Here is an 11,657-nt window from a genome sequence, read left to right on the forward strand (position 1 = left end):
CTCATTGAATCCACTGAGTCCCATCAGGCAGAATCTGCTTCCCTATATTTCAAGAGAGATGTAGGCTCAGAGAAGCCAAGTAACCAGCCCCCAAACACACAGCTAAAAATCTAAGTTGGAGTTTAACTTAAAACCAAGACTATCTAGCACAAAAGACTGGCTGTTTTTTGAAGATGAGAAACTGAGACCTGTGGGAAACTGTGGGAAACTGAGGCAAGTGGGTTTGTATGCAAACTCAAGTGCTGCTAACAGTGTAGGACACTAGTGTTCTGCCCCAGTCCTGACTGCTTCTGCCCCCACCTCGCCCTCCATGCACACTTCAGGTGGGGGACATTGTGAACTTTCCTACTGACCTGGCTTTCAGAGCCCATCTTCCATATCCTCTCTCTCCCCACCTTCTGAAAACCCTGAGACTGCCTCCTTCCTTGTGTTGACCACACATGAAACAAGCGAATCACCTGCCAGAGGCAATGGAGAGTGGAGCTGTTTCCTGGAACTCACCCCATCCATGCATCCAAGCCTCCCAAATCCAGCTGGTTGGCCAGTCTCAGAGGCCCAGCACTGCCTGAGCTTGCTGGCCTGGTCTGGCCACACTCACTTCCTCTTTGGGCCTCAGTGCCTTGGCCAGGATGGTAGTTAAGGCCTTCCTGGGTTAATGAGGAAACCCCCTTTTCAGGAAGTGGGAGAAGCTGCGGTCTTTAATAATGGAGGTTAGATGCTAGAATTAGTCAAAGGTTCCGCAGAGAGCGCAAAGGGAGAATGCCCTGTTGGTATAGAAGAGTGTGCACCCCCACCTGAAATCTGTGAATACAAAGAAAACTCAAATCATAGGAAGCTGATAGCTATATTTTAATAAATCAAAGTTTGGAATTCCAAGTCTCGGGAAACTTCCATAAGATCCACAGTGATGCAGATTCACTCATTCCTACGTGGATTTTGATGTGCAATGATGTTTTATGTTCACCAAGGGAAGGCAAGGGGATTAGAGGGGCGGGGGGGGGGGCGGGAGTGGAGACAAACTAAACTCCTAAGATAAATAGAGGTGAAGATTGAAAGTTAATCAGAAATTTTCAAATGAAACTTTTATGTCCTTGATGTTGCTACAAAAGGTTTTCTGTTTTGCTGTGGCAGTAACCTGAAATGCAGAAAACAAAGCCATTAATAATAACAGAAAGACGGACCAGGTGTTTCTGTAAATAATGAACACCATGGTAGCCTTGGAGCTCGGCTCCATTCATGTGATTCTTCATTCGAATGCACCACAACAGATGGAAACCCTCAAAGTCAGATGTAGCTGCAATTCATAAACACTCTCCAGGCTGTTTCTGAACCACTTTGAAGTCTCCAGGGTCAGGGGGCGGAGAGCACAGGACCTACTGCATGAAACAGTGCTTCCCTTTGTTTCTGTCAAATGTGCCTCATTGCATTCTGGTGGTGGGGGGGTGCAGGGAGCTCCTCTTATTTAAGGACATGAGGGCCAAGTCAACCTGATCTCAGTCTTACTGCTGGTAGTTCCATAGTGTTCACCATGTCCCATGTCCTGTGTCACAAGTGGTGCCAACAAGGGACATCTGGGTTTGCATTCAACTCAGCTACCTATTAGAGATCTTGGGCAATGTTCATGATCTTTCTTAGCCTCCATTTTCTCATCTCAGAATGTGGATAATGAATGCAAACTTCAAGGTGTTCCTGAGGATTAAGGGAGGTGACGGCAGGTGAAGGGCTCCGGGCTGTGCCTGTGAGGAATGCTTTACCAGCCCTGCATGTGGCTGCCCTGCAGGGTGAGGCTTCCATGCCTATTTATGTGTTTGGTCTGTTTTGTCTTTTTGGTGTAATGGGTCAGTTACACCAAACAGAAACATTCAGTTTCACTCCCTTTTTCTACACTTTAGGGTGACCCTATCTGGATTCTGAAACCAAAGGAGTGAGTGTCGATTCAAAATAGACAGCACGTTTTTTTTCCACTCTAGTTTTTAAGTCCAGATCAGATAAGGGTAATATCTATAAAAAGATCCTGTGGTTGTTCCAGGGGATCCCCATAAAACCAAAGTGAGGAAACCCAGCTAATCAATATAATGATTATTTGGTTTCATAGAGAATAAAGAACATTTGTTGACATCATTCTTGTCTGCATTTGCTATGTTGATGTCTCTGTTTACATTTTTACATTGATGGCCATGTTCACTGCCCAGGTCTCTAGCAGGGACACTTAATCCCCCCAAATATTCATTCAATCAGAATGGTTTTTCTGGGCAGAGGAGCCAGGAGTGAAACGGCTTGAGATAGCAGAATAAAAGGGAAGTGTTTTACTTAATTAAAAGTGCCAGGGTTTTGGAAAAAAGCCTCTGATCAACCTTCCCAGGGATAAGGCCAAGGAAAGATCTGATCAAGCAGGACCAAGAGGGGCCCAGAGGGGCGCCAGACTCCCACTTTCTCTTCATTACAGACACAAGGCATTCATTCTCTGGCTGGAACCTGTCTCCCTGAGCCCTGGGGAAAGGTCACTCACCATTGTGCTCAATCCACCGGTACTGCCGGTCCAGGCACAGCTCCTCCTGCCGCTGCCTCACCAGCTTCCGTATCTCGGGGGTCAGGCCATTGGGATCACGTGCAAACACAAAAGAGTAGCTGTCTGCACAGGTGCCATCAAAGTTGAGGAGGCGGCAGGAGTACTGCAGGGCGAACGTGTGGTAGTCCGTGTCGATGATCCAGTGGTCATCAACTGCAAGCCAGAAAGCCAGTGTTAAGTGACACCTTGCCTTCAGTGGAAAGAAGTCCTGGAAACTCACTACCTGGACCCTACTGCATTTTCTTAGGAAGCAAGAGATTTCTGACAACTTTTGCAAAACCAGGAAAACAAGAAAGGATCTTGCTTTTCTTTATGGAGAAAGTTCTGGCACAGAGGAAACCACATTTATGTCCAGGATCCACTCTCTCCCTGATGGTAAATAACATAGCATCTTTCCAAGAGAAAAGACCGCTGAGAATGTGAGCCCATCAAAATCATAGAACAAACCCATCTACCGCCATCTTCACCATCTACCCTCCAATAGTATCTATGTCTTTGTCTAATGTGTGATTGCCACCAACTTATGTTAGCCCCAATACCAGGACCTGTCTTTGGGGATGATGTACAGGTGCTAGCTCCTACTCCTCTCACTGACCTACTGCCCTCCCACCTCAGTCCATTGGAGGACGCCTCTCTGATGATCCTGGCTCTGCTGGATCCACCCTCTTTCCTGCTTAGGAGCCCAACTCTTTGCGCTGGACAGAGAGAAGATTTTGCCTTGGGACACAGGAAGGTGACTATCCAGCATCAGCAACTCCTTCTAAGAATGTGTGGACTTCAGGACTTCCAGCAGTGGCATAATAAATAGACCACATTTATTCTTCAAATGTTGGATATAAGCAATGAAGATTAAGTATAAATAAAGGTAGTAAAAATATCAACAAAGGCAGAATGGAAAATACTATGAATATATGTGAGTGATTTGCCACAGAGAAGGAACGATGTGTTCAAGTTTTATTCAAATATAGAATATTTTATCCAAATATAGTATATTTGGATAAAAATGCCACATCTCTCTACTTAATTTGACATTCTCATTGACATGTATCTGTGGCTGTTACCTCCTGAGCACTAAATTATGTGCCAGTCACTGTGTAGACACTTTCCATGTGTTTCCTCGATTATTTCTCACATTGAACCCAAAGGGCATACTACCACTTCCTATTTTACAGATAAGAAAACTGAGGTAAAGAGAAATTAAATAATTCACCTAGGATCACAAAAAGCAGAGCAGAAATGGAATTCCAACCCAGGAGTGCGACTCTAGAATCCACATACTTAACCCCTACACCAGATACTAGGTAGATTGAGACCAGAAGGGACAACAAACCAAAGGCCTTTGTGTCTTGCACCCAAGGGATGATCTGCCCACGTGGAGCTCCATGTTGGAGGAAGGCAGAGGGGATGGAGACTTCAGCACTGGAGAGTGTGGGGCCGGCTCTAGAGGTCACCCTATGTGTCCTCTGGGGGTGCCTTTCTGAGGACTTCTGGAGTACCAGCCTAGATGGGATTTAGTACAAACCCAGGCCCAGTAAAGAAAGTAAACACAGGACAGGGAAGGGGCCACTTCTTCAGCTCACATCCAACCTGGCAGGAGGAAGAATGAGACACCACCGCACCTTCCAGGCTGTCCCTGGGTGAATGTCAGAGGCCAAGCTCAGAGGATGACCCAGACGGAAGACGCCTCAGCAGTGACCGCAAAGTTATTCAGCGGATGGGCCAAGAATAGAAGCCATGGGCCTGCTGCTGGGCCTCAGCCTAACCGCGAGCTCCCTCCCAGGCTCCTGAGATCTGGGCAGTCTTTTTATCCCTGGATGAAATCATCTCTTCCCTGGTTATGGGATCACTGTGTCATCATGGGTGCCCCAGAAATCTGCCCCTCAGACACAAAAGCACCAGCCTTTGAAGTGTTACCTCCATTCCTGGTCCAGGCAGCTATTAGCTTGGCAAATCTGCTGCTTAAAAAAAAAAAAATGTTTTTCCAATATTGTTGCCAGAGTGAATTCCTACATAGAAACTAAGTAACTTTCAATCCATGGCTTTAGTAAAGTCGACTACTATTCTTGCTTTTAAAGAAAGCCTAAATTGGTTTAGTTTATCTCCAGGTTCTTTTTGGCAGAATAACTCAAAGATGAAGAGTTTCAATCCTAACAACCTTGACCAAACTCTCCTTTCTAAGAGTATTTGCAAGAGAGGATCTGCATGAGCAGCAACAATTATCTGGCTTCTCCAGCCTCCTCACATCCAGCAGCTAGGCAGGGTCCTTTGGAGAGCCAGACAACCCCAACTGTTTCCAGACAGCATCTAATAATTGCATGCAGTAGACTAGGTAAGCAGAGTGATGGAAGCAGCAACAATGTGGCCAGAGCCCCTGACTCCCCTCCACCACCCCAGGAAGTAGGGCTACATTACAGCTGTGTCTACAACTGTACTGGTTGTATACACTGGTTTAGAGGTTTGGATTGCTAGTCCCCAATCAAAGAAAATGCCTGGTATCAAAAACTGTCTTAGTGACCTGGTTCTGTTGAAAATCTGTCAAATCATTGCTGTGGTTCTGGAACAATTTCCCTTCAGTTCCCTAAACCTGTACCTGCCAATTATTCAAAGTAGGGATACCGAGAGAGATGCTTCCTGAGGTTCTCAGGCTTCACAGTCTAGCTGAGCCAGGCAGGTGACAGATTTTATGCTATTCTTGACTAGTCCAATGGACCAGCAAAGTCAGTGGTATCTGAAGCCTTGATACCTGAGTGACCAAGATAACCCTCTGGATTGAAATATCTACACCAATTCTCAAACTGCCTTATGTGGAAGGAACATACTCAAGGAGCATACTTCAGGGGCCACCCCAAGAGTTTCTGATTCAATAAATCTGGATTGGGGCCCAGAAATCTGCATCTAACAAGCACCACAGCTGATTTAGATATAGACGATCTAGGGACCCTGACTTTGAGAAACAGTAATGAAAACATTTCAGGCTGACATTGTTATGCAGCCTGACAAGAGTCCCTTTTACTTCAGCTAAGAGGTGTCACTAAGTGCCACCAACCAGCTGTGTCTCCTGGGCCAGTAATTCAGTTTCTTCGCTTGTAAAACAAGAGATTTGAACCCAATGTATGTTTTCTCACTCCAGACTCAGAAAGTAAAGCCATGATTTCCTCTCTGGAGAGGTAAAAAGAAGCAACAATATCAAACAGGCACAGAGAATTTGTGTCACCAGCACTGGTCAAGTGCTTTCTGCATGTCAACTCATGGCATCCTCATAACACAACTCCATAAGGTAGGTGCTATGGCCACCTCCACTTTGCAGAGGAGGGAAATGAGTCATGGAGAGGCCAAGGAAAACATCCTTGGGATTGGGATTTGAACTCAGGTAGCATAACTTTAGCAGGGCAGGCTTAACCACTATGCAGCGCACCGTTTCTTTTCTGAAAGGCAACCTAAGAAGGAATTCATCCTTAAGCCTTCTACATTATACTTATCTCACTTAATATCTATAGCAATCACTTTCAAGATTTCAATACTTTTTTTCCACCTCCAAATGAAATCTTAGATAGAATCCCAATATACAAGAGTTAAAAGTGGAGCTAATGTAGTTTGGTAGGGACAGGAGAGAAGAGACAAAACCCTACCTCCTCATCAGGTCCTTCCTCACCCCATCCCTTTACTAAATGCATTGTCAACCATATTCTGTTCCTTTAAGGAGCACACCTCAAAGTGCTGATGAGAATTATGGGTTTATTCTTTCTAAAAATTAGGAAACTTGTACCTCTTAATATTGGTTTTTGTAATCCATTACCAGAAAAAAAAATGTATTTTTTACTCTAAATGAATCACTTGAGGAAGTTTGCTGCACTATTTGAAATAACTTTTATTATTTCTAAAGATAAAAAGCTCTCTCTCCTTATAGATAAGCAACTCTTATACAGTGTAAATCAGCACTAAAATGTAATTTGATAAAAAATGCAATTTCATTTAACATGACTTTATAGGAAGTCAAAGATCACATGTAGAGCAATGAATGACATGAAGGACACTTCTGCCCTGGATCACCAATAGAAGAGCAGCCCCCTCAGCAGTCCCTGGGTCCTATCTCACAAGAAAGCACAAGTGGTACTTTGCAAAGGTCCCTCTGTATTAGGAGACTCTGCAGTTCAGAACCACCCAATCTGGGCCTGGACGTTGGAATGTCTGGCTTCGGGAATTGGCTCTCTCAAACTTGTTGTGTTATCTTGGGCAAAGCACTTTTTTCTCCGGGTCTCAGTTTGTTCATCTGTATACTGAATCCCCTCTCTAGGGTTTACTCTCCTCTAAGATTCCATGACATGCCTCTTCCTGGCCTGAAATTTCTCTAGCTACCAAGTAGATTCCGGATTTGAAATTTAGGACACATGGGGGGGGGGTAGTAGAAAGAGCAAATAATGTATTCTCATGAGTAGGCCAAGTTTTAAGATGCCCTGCTGAGAGTTCTCAACACCCTGCATCGGAGCTCCAGTACTTGGGAGAAAGAGAAGAGGCCAGGACACTCAGAACACCCTGCCTGGCTCAGAACCCCGACATCAACTGGCAGGACATTGAGGAGTGAGCCTACCCCATGCACAATGCTCCCTACAAACTTGGATGGGGGTCTCAGCCTCTGTTAGGGTTCCCAGTCAAGCTGTCTCAGGAATTCAGCCCAAAGGAGCGGTAAGAGGACAAAGTGTGGAACAGGTTACACACCCTGGCACAGTAGATGATTGGAATTTGGCACCTGGAAACCCAAAGATCCTTTTGAGTTGGGTCAGGTTTCTTGAACTAGCTGCTCCCAATCCCAATCCCTTAACGTCAGGTGGGGCTGAGGTTTCCTGCACCCACACATCTTCCCCTAGGCCATTCTTCCTAAGGGTGCAGCTGGAGCAGGAACCCAGTGGTTTGGCAGGTATGCCTCCCATCCCCAAAATGGTCCCACTGAGCTGACTACTCACTTCCTCTCTGGAGAAAGGAGGCTACGCCCCAGTACTTCATCTTGAACTTGGCAGGGTCTTCTGTGTCAGTGAAGGTGCCCACCATGTCTGCACAAACTTCCCAGTTACTGCAAAAGCCAAGGGGATCCTCAGCCAAACCCAGCAAAGAGCTTCCTCCCTCCATCCAACCCTGGTGCTCCCTTCCCTCCCCAGTAAGGGTTTGGCGTTCAGACCGGAGCTACGCACACGGCCATCCAGAGGCCACTTGCCTCAAAAGGCGAACACGTCCCTTGGCAGTGGCACTCATGTGGCCATTCTCATCCACGGAGAATTCAGCGACGATGTTGTCTTGCAGAAAGAGACCTTCAGGGTCCTTCTTGGCTATGGCGTACCAGGTCCCTGAGAACTGCCAAAGGGAGAGCCGGGGTTTGGTGTGTCTGGGGGTCCACGACCGGCCACCGGGAAGTAGAGGAAGCGGGGACTGGGCCACCGGGGCCTCCTGGGCTGACACCTACCAGAGTCTTGTCGAAGTTCTCTTTGACTCGGAAGCTGCTCACTCTGCAGTCGCGCTCCGCGCGGCCGCTGCCCAGCGCCGCCAGCAACAAGAGTGCCCACACCCACTCCATCTTGCCCGGGAGTCAAGCCTGCGGGAGACGCGTCGCCGTGACCGCCGGCCCCGGACCGGACCACCCGGCCCGCCGCTGCCCTCCCCGCCGCCGCCCACCCCGAGGACAGCCGGGCAGCTGCTCACCGTCGGAGACGCGCACCAGCCTAGCCACCGCGTCCGGGCGCGCGTGGAGCAAAAGAGGCGAGGCCCGCCCGGCGCCCCGCGGCTTTATGGCCCCGGGGGGAGGGGGTCGCGCTTTCGTAACCGCCCGGGGTGAAGGACCTAGGGGAGGCGCCGGGGGCTGGCCCGGCCAGCACTTGCATAACGCGCCCTGACTCACCGCCACCCGGGGCGCAGGGAGGGTCCCGTTAGGCCAGCCTCATCTCCAGGGCCGCCCGCCCGCGGTTGGGGGAGCTGCCGCGCAGGGTGGCCTTACTGGGCCAAACTCTACAGCCGCGTGGCCAGGGCCTGGCCCAGTTACTCAGCCCTTGTGCCAGCGGCCGCCAGCTGCGGCCTGGGGTGGCCTCCAAGCCCAGTAGCGCTGGCTGGAGGCTCAGTGGGGGTTGGTGGGGAAACCTTGGCCTCACAGAGAGAGAAGAGACCTAAGATGCTGCCTGGCGCATTAGTGCCCAGGTCCTGGCTGTGCCAAATTGGCTCCTGTGCCCTCTAAGGACCAATTGTGCAGGGTTTGGGGGATATTTTGGCCAAGGGCTTTTTCCTTTCATAAAGGATGTATTTTACTCTTTGGGGAGAGTTGTGGTGCCCTCTGCGTCAATATTTGTTCTTTAGTTTCAACATCGTTAGAAGCATTAAAATGCTCCCTGTTAAATATTCTCTAGAAACGCTGCTCCGGTCAGGAGGGGAAATATTTTAGCAACTGTGGTGTTGGAGCGGTTAGTTGCTTACTTGCATTGCTGCACTCCCTGAAACCACTTGGAATGCACACCCCAATTGTTTACGATGCATTTTTATTTAAAATCCATATTGGAATTTTGTTTTATTTTCAAAACAGTGGAGTTGGCAGAGTAGTGGATACAACAGAAGAGTAAACAAAAAAAAAAAAAACTACAACGTCAAGGGTCAATTAAATCAAAGGGCTGCTAACTTGTTGAGGTATTTGGTGTACGTCATGGCTTGATGTATTCATTTTTTTTCTCTTTCCATTCCATTAATCTCACCAAAGCAATCAAGATTTTGGCTGAATGAGAATTGGTGATATGGCAAAGAAATTTCTTAAGATTCCTTTCAAAATATCAGCTGAGTCTCCATGGCCCAAATTGGAAGGAACCTAGATGAACTATTTGTTGCAGTCAGAAATAATAGAAGATGGAGGGGGAAATGGGTGCCAAACTGAGAAACAAGGAGTTGAGTGGTTCCCAGACCAGCCCTTTAGTTACTTTTTAAAACAACCTTGAAAAGATATCATGGCTTCCTTCAGCCGACTGTAGCCTTTTGGACATTTACCTACCTGGTCTGTCCACCTTCCTCTAAGCATGCCTTTGAGTCACAGTATCTTTGAGGTATTTTCATAATTTGGGGTATTTTCATAATGTATTAACTCCTTACTATCCCAAAGTTGTAAAAGCCTGTTTCTGGCCAATAAGCTAACTAAGATTTCAGGTTGCGCTAATTCTCTCTCTCTCTCTCTCTCTCTCTCTCTCTCTCTCTCTCTCTCTCTATATATATATATATATATATATATATATATATATATATATATATATATACAGTCCTTCCTGGGTATCCATAAGGGATTGGCTCCAGACACCCTCCCAGTACCAAAATCCAGGGAAGCTCAAGTTCCTTATGTAGCATAGTAATTGCATGTAACCTAGCCCATCCTCTTGTTAATTTAAATCATCTCTGGATGATTTATAATACTTAATACAATGTAAATGTAGTGTAAATAGTTGTTAAACTGTATTGTTTAGGGAATGATGACCGAAACAAGAAGAAAAAAAAAAGTCTGTGCATGTTCAATACAGAACTGATCATGGTGTATTGCTATGTAAATAGTTGTTAACTGTATTGTTTGGGGAGTAATGACAAGAAAAATTAGTAGTGATGAACCATCATGGACCTACTTACATAGCACATAAGCAAGGCGCAGGGCAACCGATGCTCAAACAGCCCTAGTAGAGGGAGCCTGAGGATCTGTGCAGTGGGGGGAAACCACAGCAGCATGTGCCTACACATCATTCCATTCACATGGATTCGGCATATGCTTAATATGCAGCAAATTCTAGTTTTGCTTCTGGATCCTTCCAGAATTTTTTTTCCTTCAAATATTTTCTATTCATCATTGGTTGAATCTGTGGATGCGGAACCCATGGATGATGAAAGCTGACTGAAATCCCAAACAACTCAAATAAGGTATGCTCCAGAGCCCTTCCTGCAGGAACCATGCATTTGGCCATATGTGCACCCTGGCTGGGAAAGGTCCTCTGGGCACTTCTCTGATTCCTGTGCAGTGCTTAGATCCCCTCTTCAACATTCCAGAGCAGAGGATTTTCTGTTCCTGCTTTCCCTCCTCCTATGATAGAGAGCTCCTAGTGTATGTAGGCCAATTACCTTTGAACAATTGATCACTGCCAGAAAAATTTTCCCAATGCCTCCACCCTGCCCTTCTAACCACTTCTCTAGAACACACTCTGGTGGTCCCTGGTATACTGCATATTGAATAAATGCAGGGGATTTTTATGATGATTGTATTTTTCAGCAACATCTGTTTGTTTATTTGTTAGGTGGTTAAAACACGCCCCTTCCCTCCCCTTCTTATGAAAAATTGTGAACCTTGATGTTTTAGATACCAAAGAAGAAAAACAGTTTATTTTGGCATTATCTCTTAGATTTCTTCATGATTACAAATATGTGAATTTAGGTCAACTGATGTTTTTTAACTTCAATGCTTTGACATTCATCCTCACAAAATAACTTTTCAAATATGCATATATATGCAATATCAAAAGGGAAAATGTTCGCCACGGTTACCTTGATGTGATGGGACTAGACACATTTGGTTTTCTTTGTACCTTTTTGTATTTTTCACATTTTCTACAGGGAAATAATTTCATAAGAAAACAAAAACAAATATCTCCTTTGCAAACATTTTCCTTTTCTTTATAAGTGAAATTATGAAGTTACACCTTATGAATCACAAAAAATGCACATAAAGTTTATTCCCTTGCCAAGCTTCGTGAAAAGAAAGATCATCTTGGTATCTGTCCATTTCCCCTACTTTTACATGAGATGCATCAAGACACTTGCACATAGTAGGTGCTTAATCCACAGATATTTAATTTTTTTTTCATTGAAATTAAGCACTTTGTATAAACTTCATAAAGCATTTGTTTAAAAAGTCCTGATCAGATATCACCCTTTCTAATATATACATTCTCAGGATTTAGCATTTTTTAAGTTGGCTACTTGTCGTTTTACCAGAAAATTTTTACAGGGGAGTGGTATAAAGTTGGGGACTACATCTGCCTGCCCTTGTCTCCCCTGTACCCCCTTCCCAAAGCTCTATAAAGTCACAATCTTA

The 11,657-nt window shown here is 45.7% G+C and overlaps 1 protein-coding gene across 2 annotated transcripts; it reads right to left on the reverse strand.

Annotated features, from left to right (window-relative positions):
- Positions 1-830: 830 nt before the first annotated feature.
- On the reverse strand, positions 831-8,551 carry Rbp4 (retinol binding protein 4). 2 transcript variants are annotated; one of them, XM_026397398.2, is made up of 6 exons: positions 8,457-8,551; positions 8,025-8,153; positions 7,779-7,915; positions 7,531-7,637; positions 2,510-2,722; positions 831-1,135 (listed from the first exon to the last, which is right to left on the reverse strand). In XM_026397398.2, the coding sequence occupies exons 2-6, from the start codon at positions 8,133-8,135 to the stop codon at positions 1,101-1,103; spliced, it is 603 nt and encodes a 200-aa protein (XP_026253183.2). In that variant the 5' UTR covers positions 8,136-8,153; positions 8,457-8,551; the 3' UTR covers positions 831-1,100. The 2 variants fall into 2 exon arrangements, with proteins under 2 accessions (XP_026253183.2, XP_026253182.2); XM_026397397.2 differs by lacking the exon at positions 8,457-8,551 and adding an exon at positions 8,261-8,381.
- Positions 8,552-11,657: the final 3,106 nt, after the last annotated feature.

This window comes from Urocitellus parryii, chromosome 5 (assembly GCF_045843805.1).
Source record: "Urocitellus parryii isolate mUroPar1 chromosome 5, mUroPar1.hap1, whole genome shotgun sequence".
NCBI lineage: Eukaryota > Metazoa > Chordata > Mammalia > Rodentia > Sciuridae > Urocitellus > Urocitellus parryii.

Coding starts and splice junctions, on each gene's coding strand:
- Rbp4 (XM_026397398.2), bottom strand. CDS start 8,135: ATGGAGTGGGTGTGGGCACTCTTGTTGCTGGCGGCGCTGGGCAGCGGC. Junction 2,723..7,530: donor CTCCTTTCTCCAGAGAGGAA/GTGAGTAGTCAG, acceptor TCTGGCTTGCAG/TTGATGACCACTGGATCATC. Junction 1,136..2,509: donor CCGGTGGATTGAGCACAATG/GTGAGTGACCTT, acceptor TCTGCATTTCAG/GTTACTGCCACAGCAAAACA.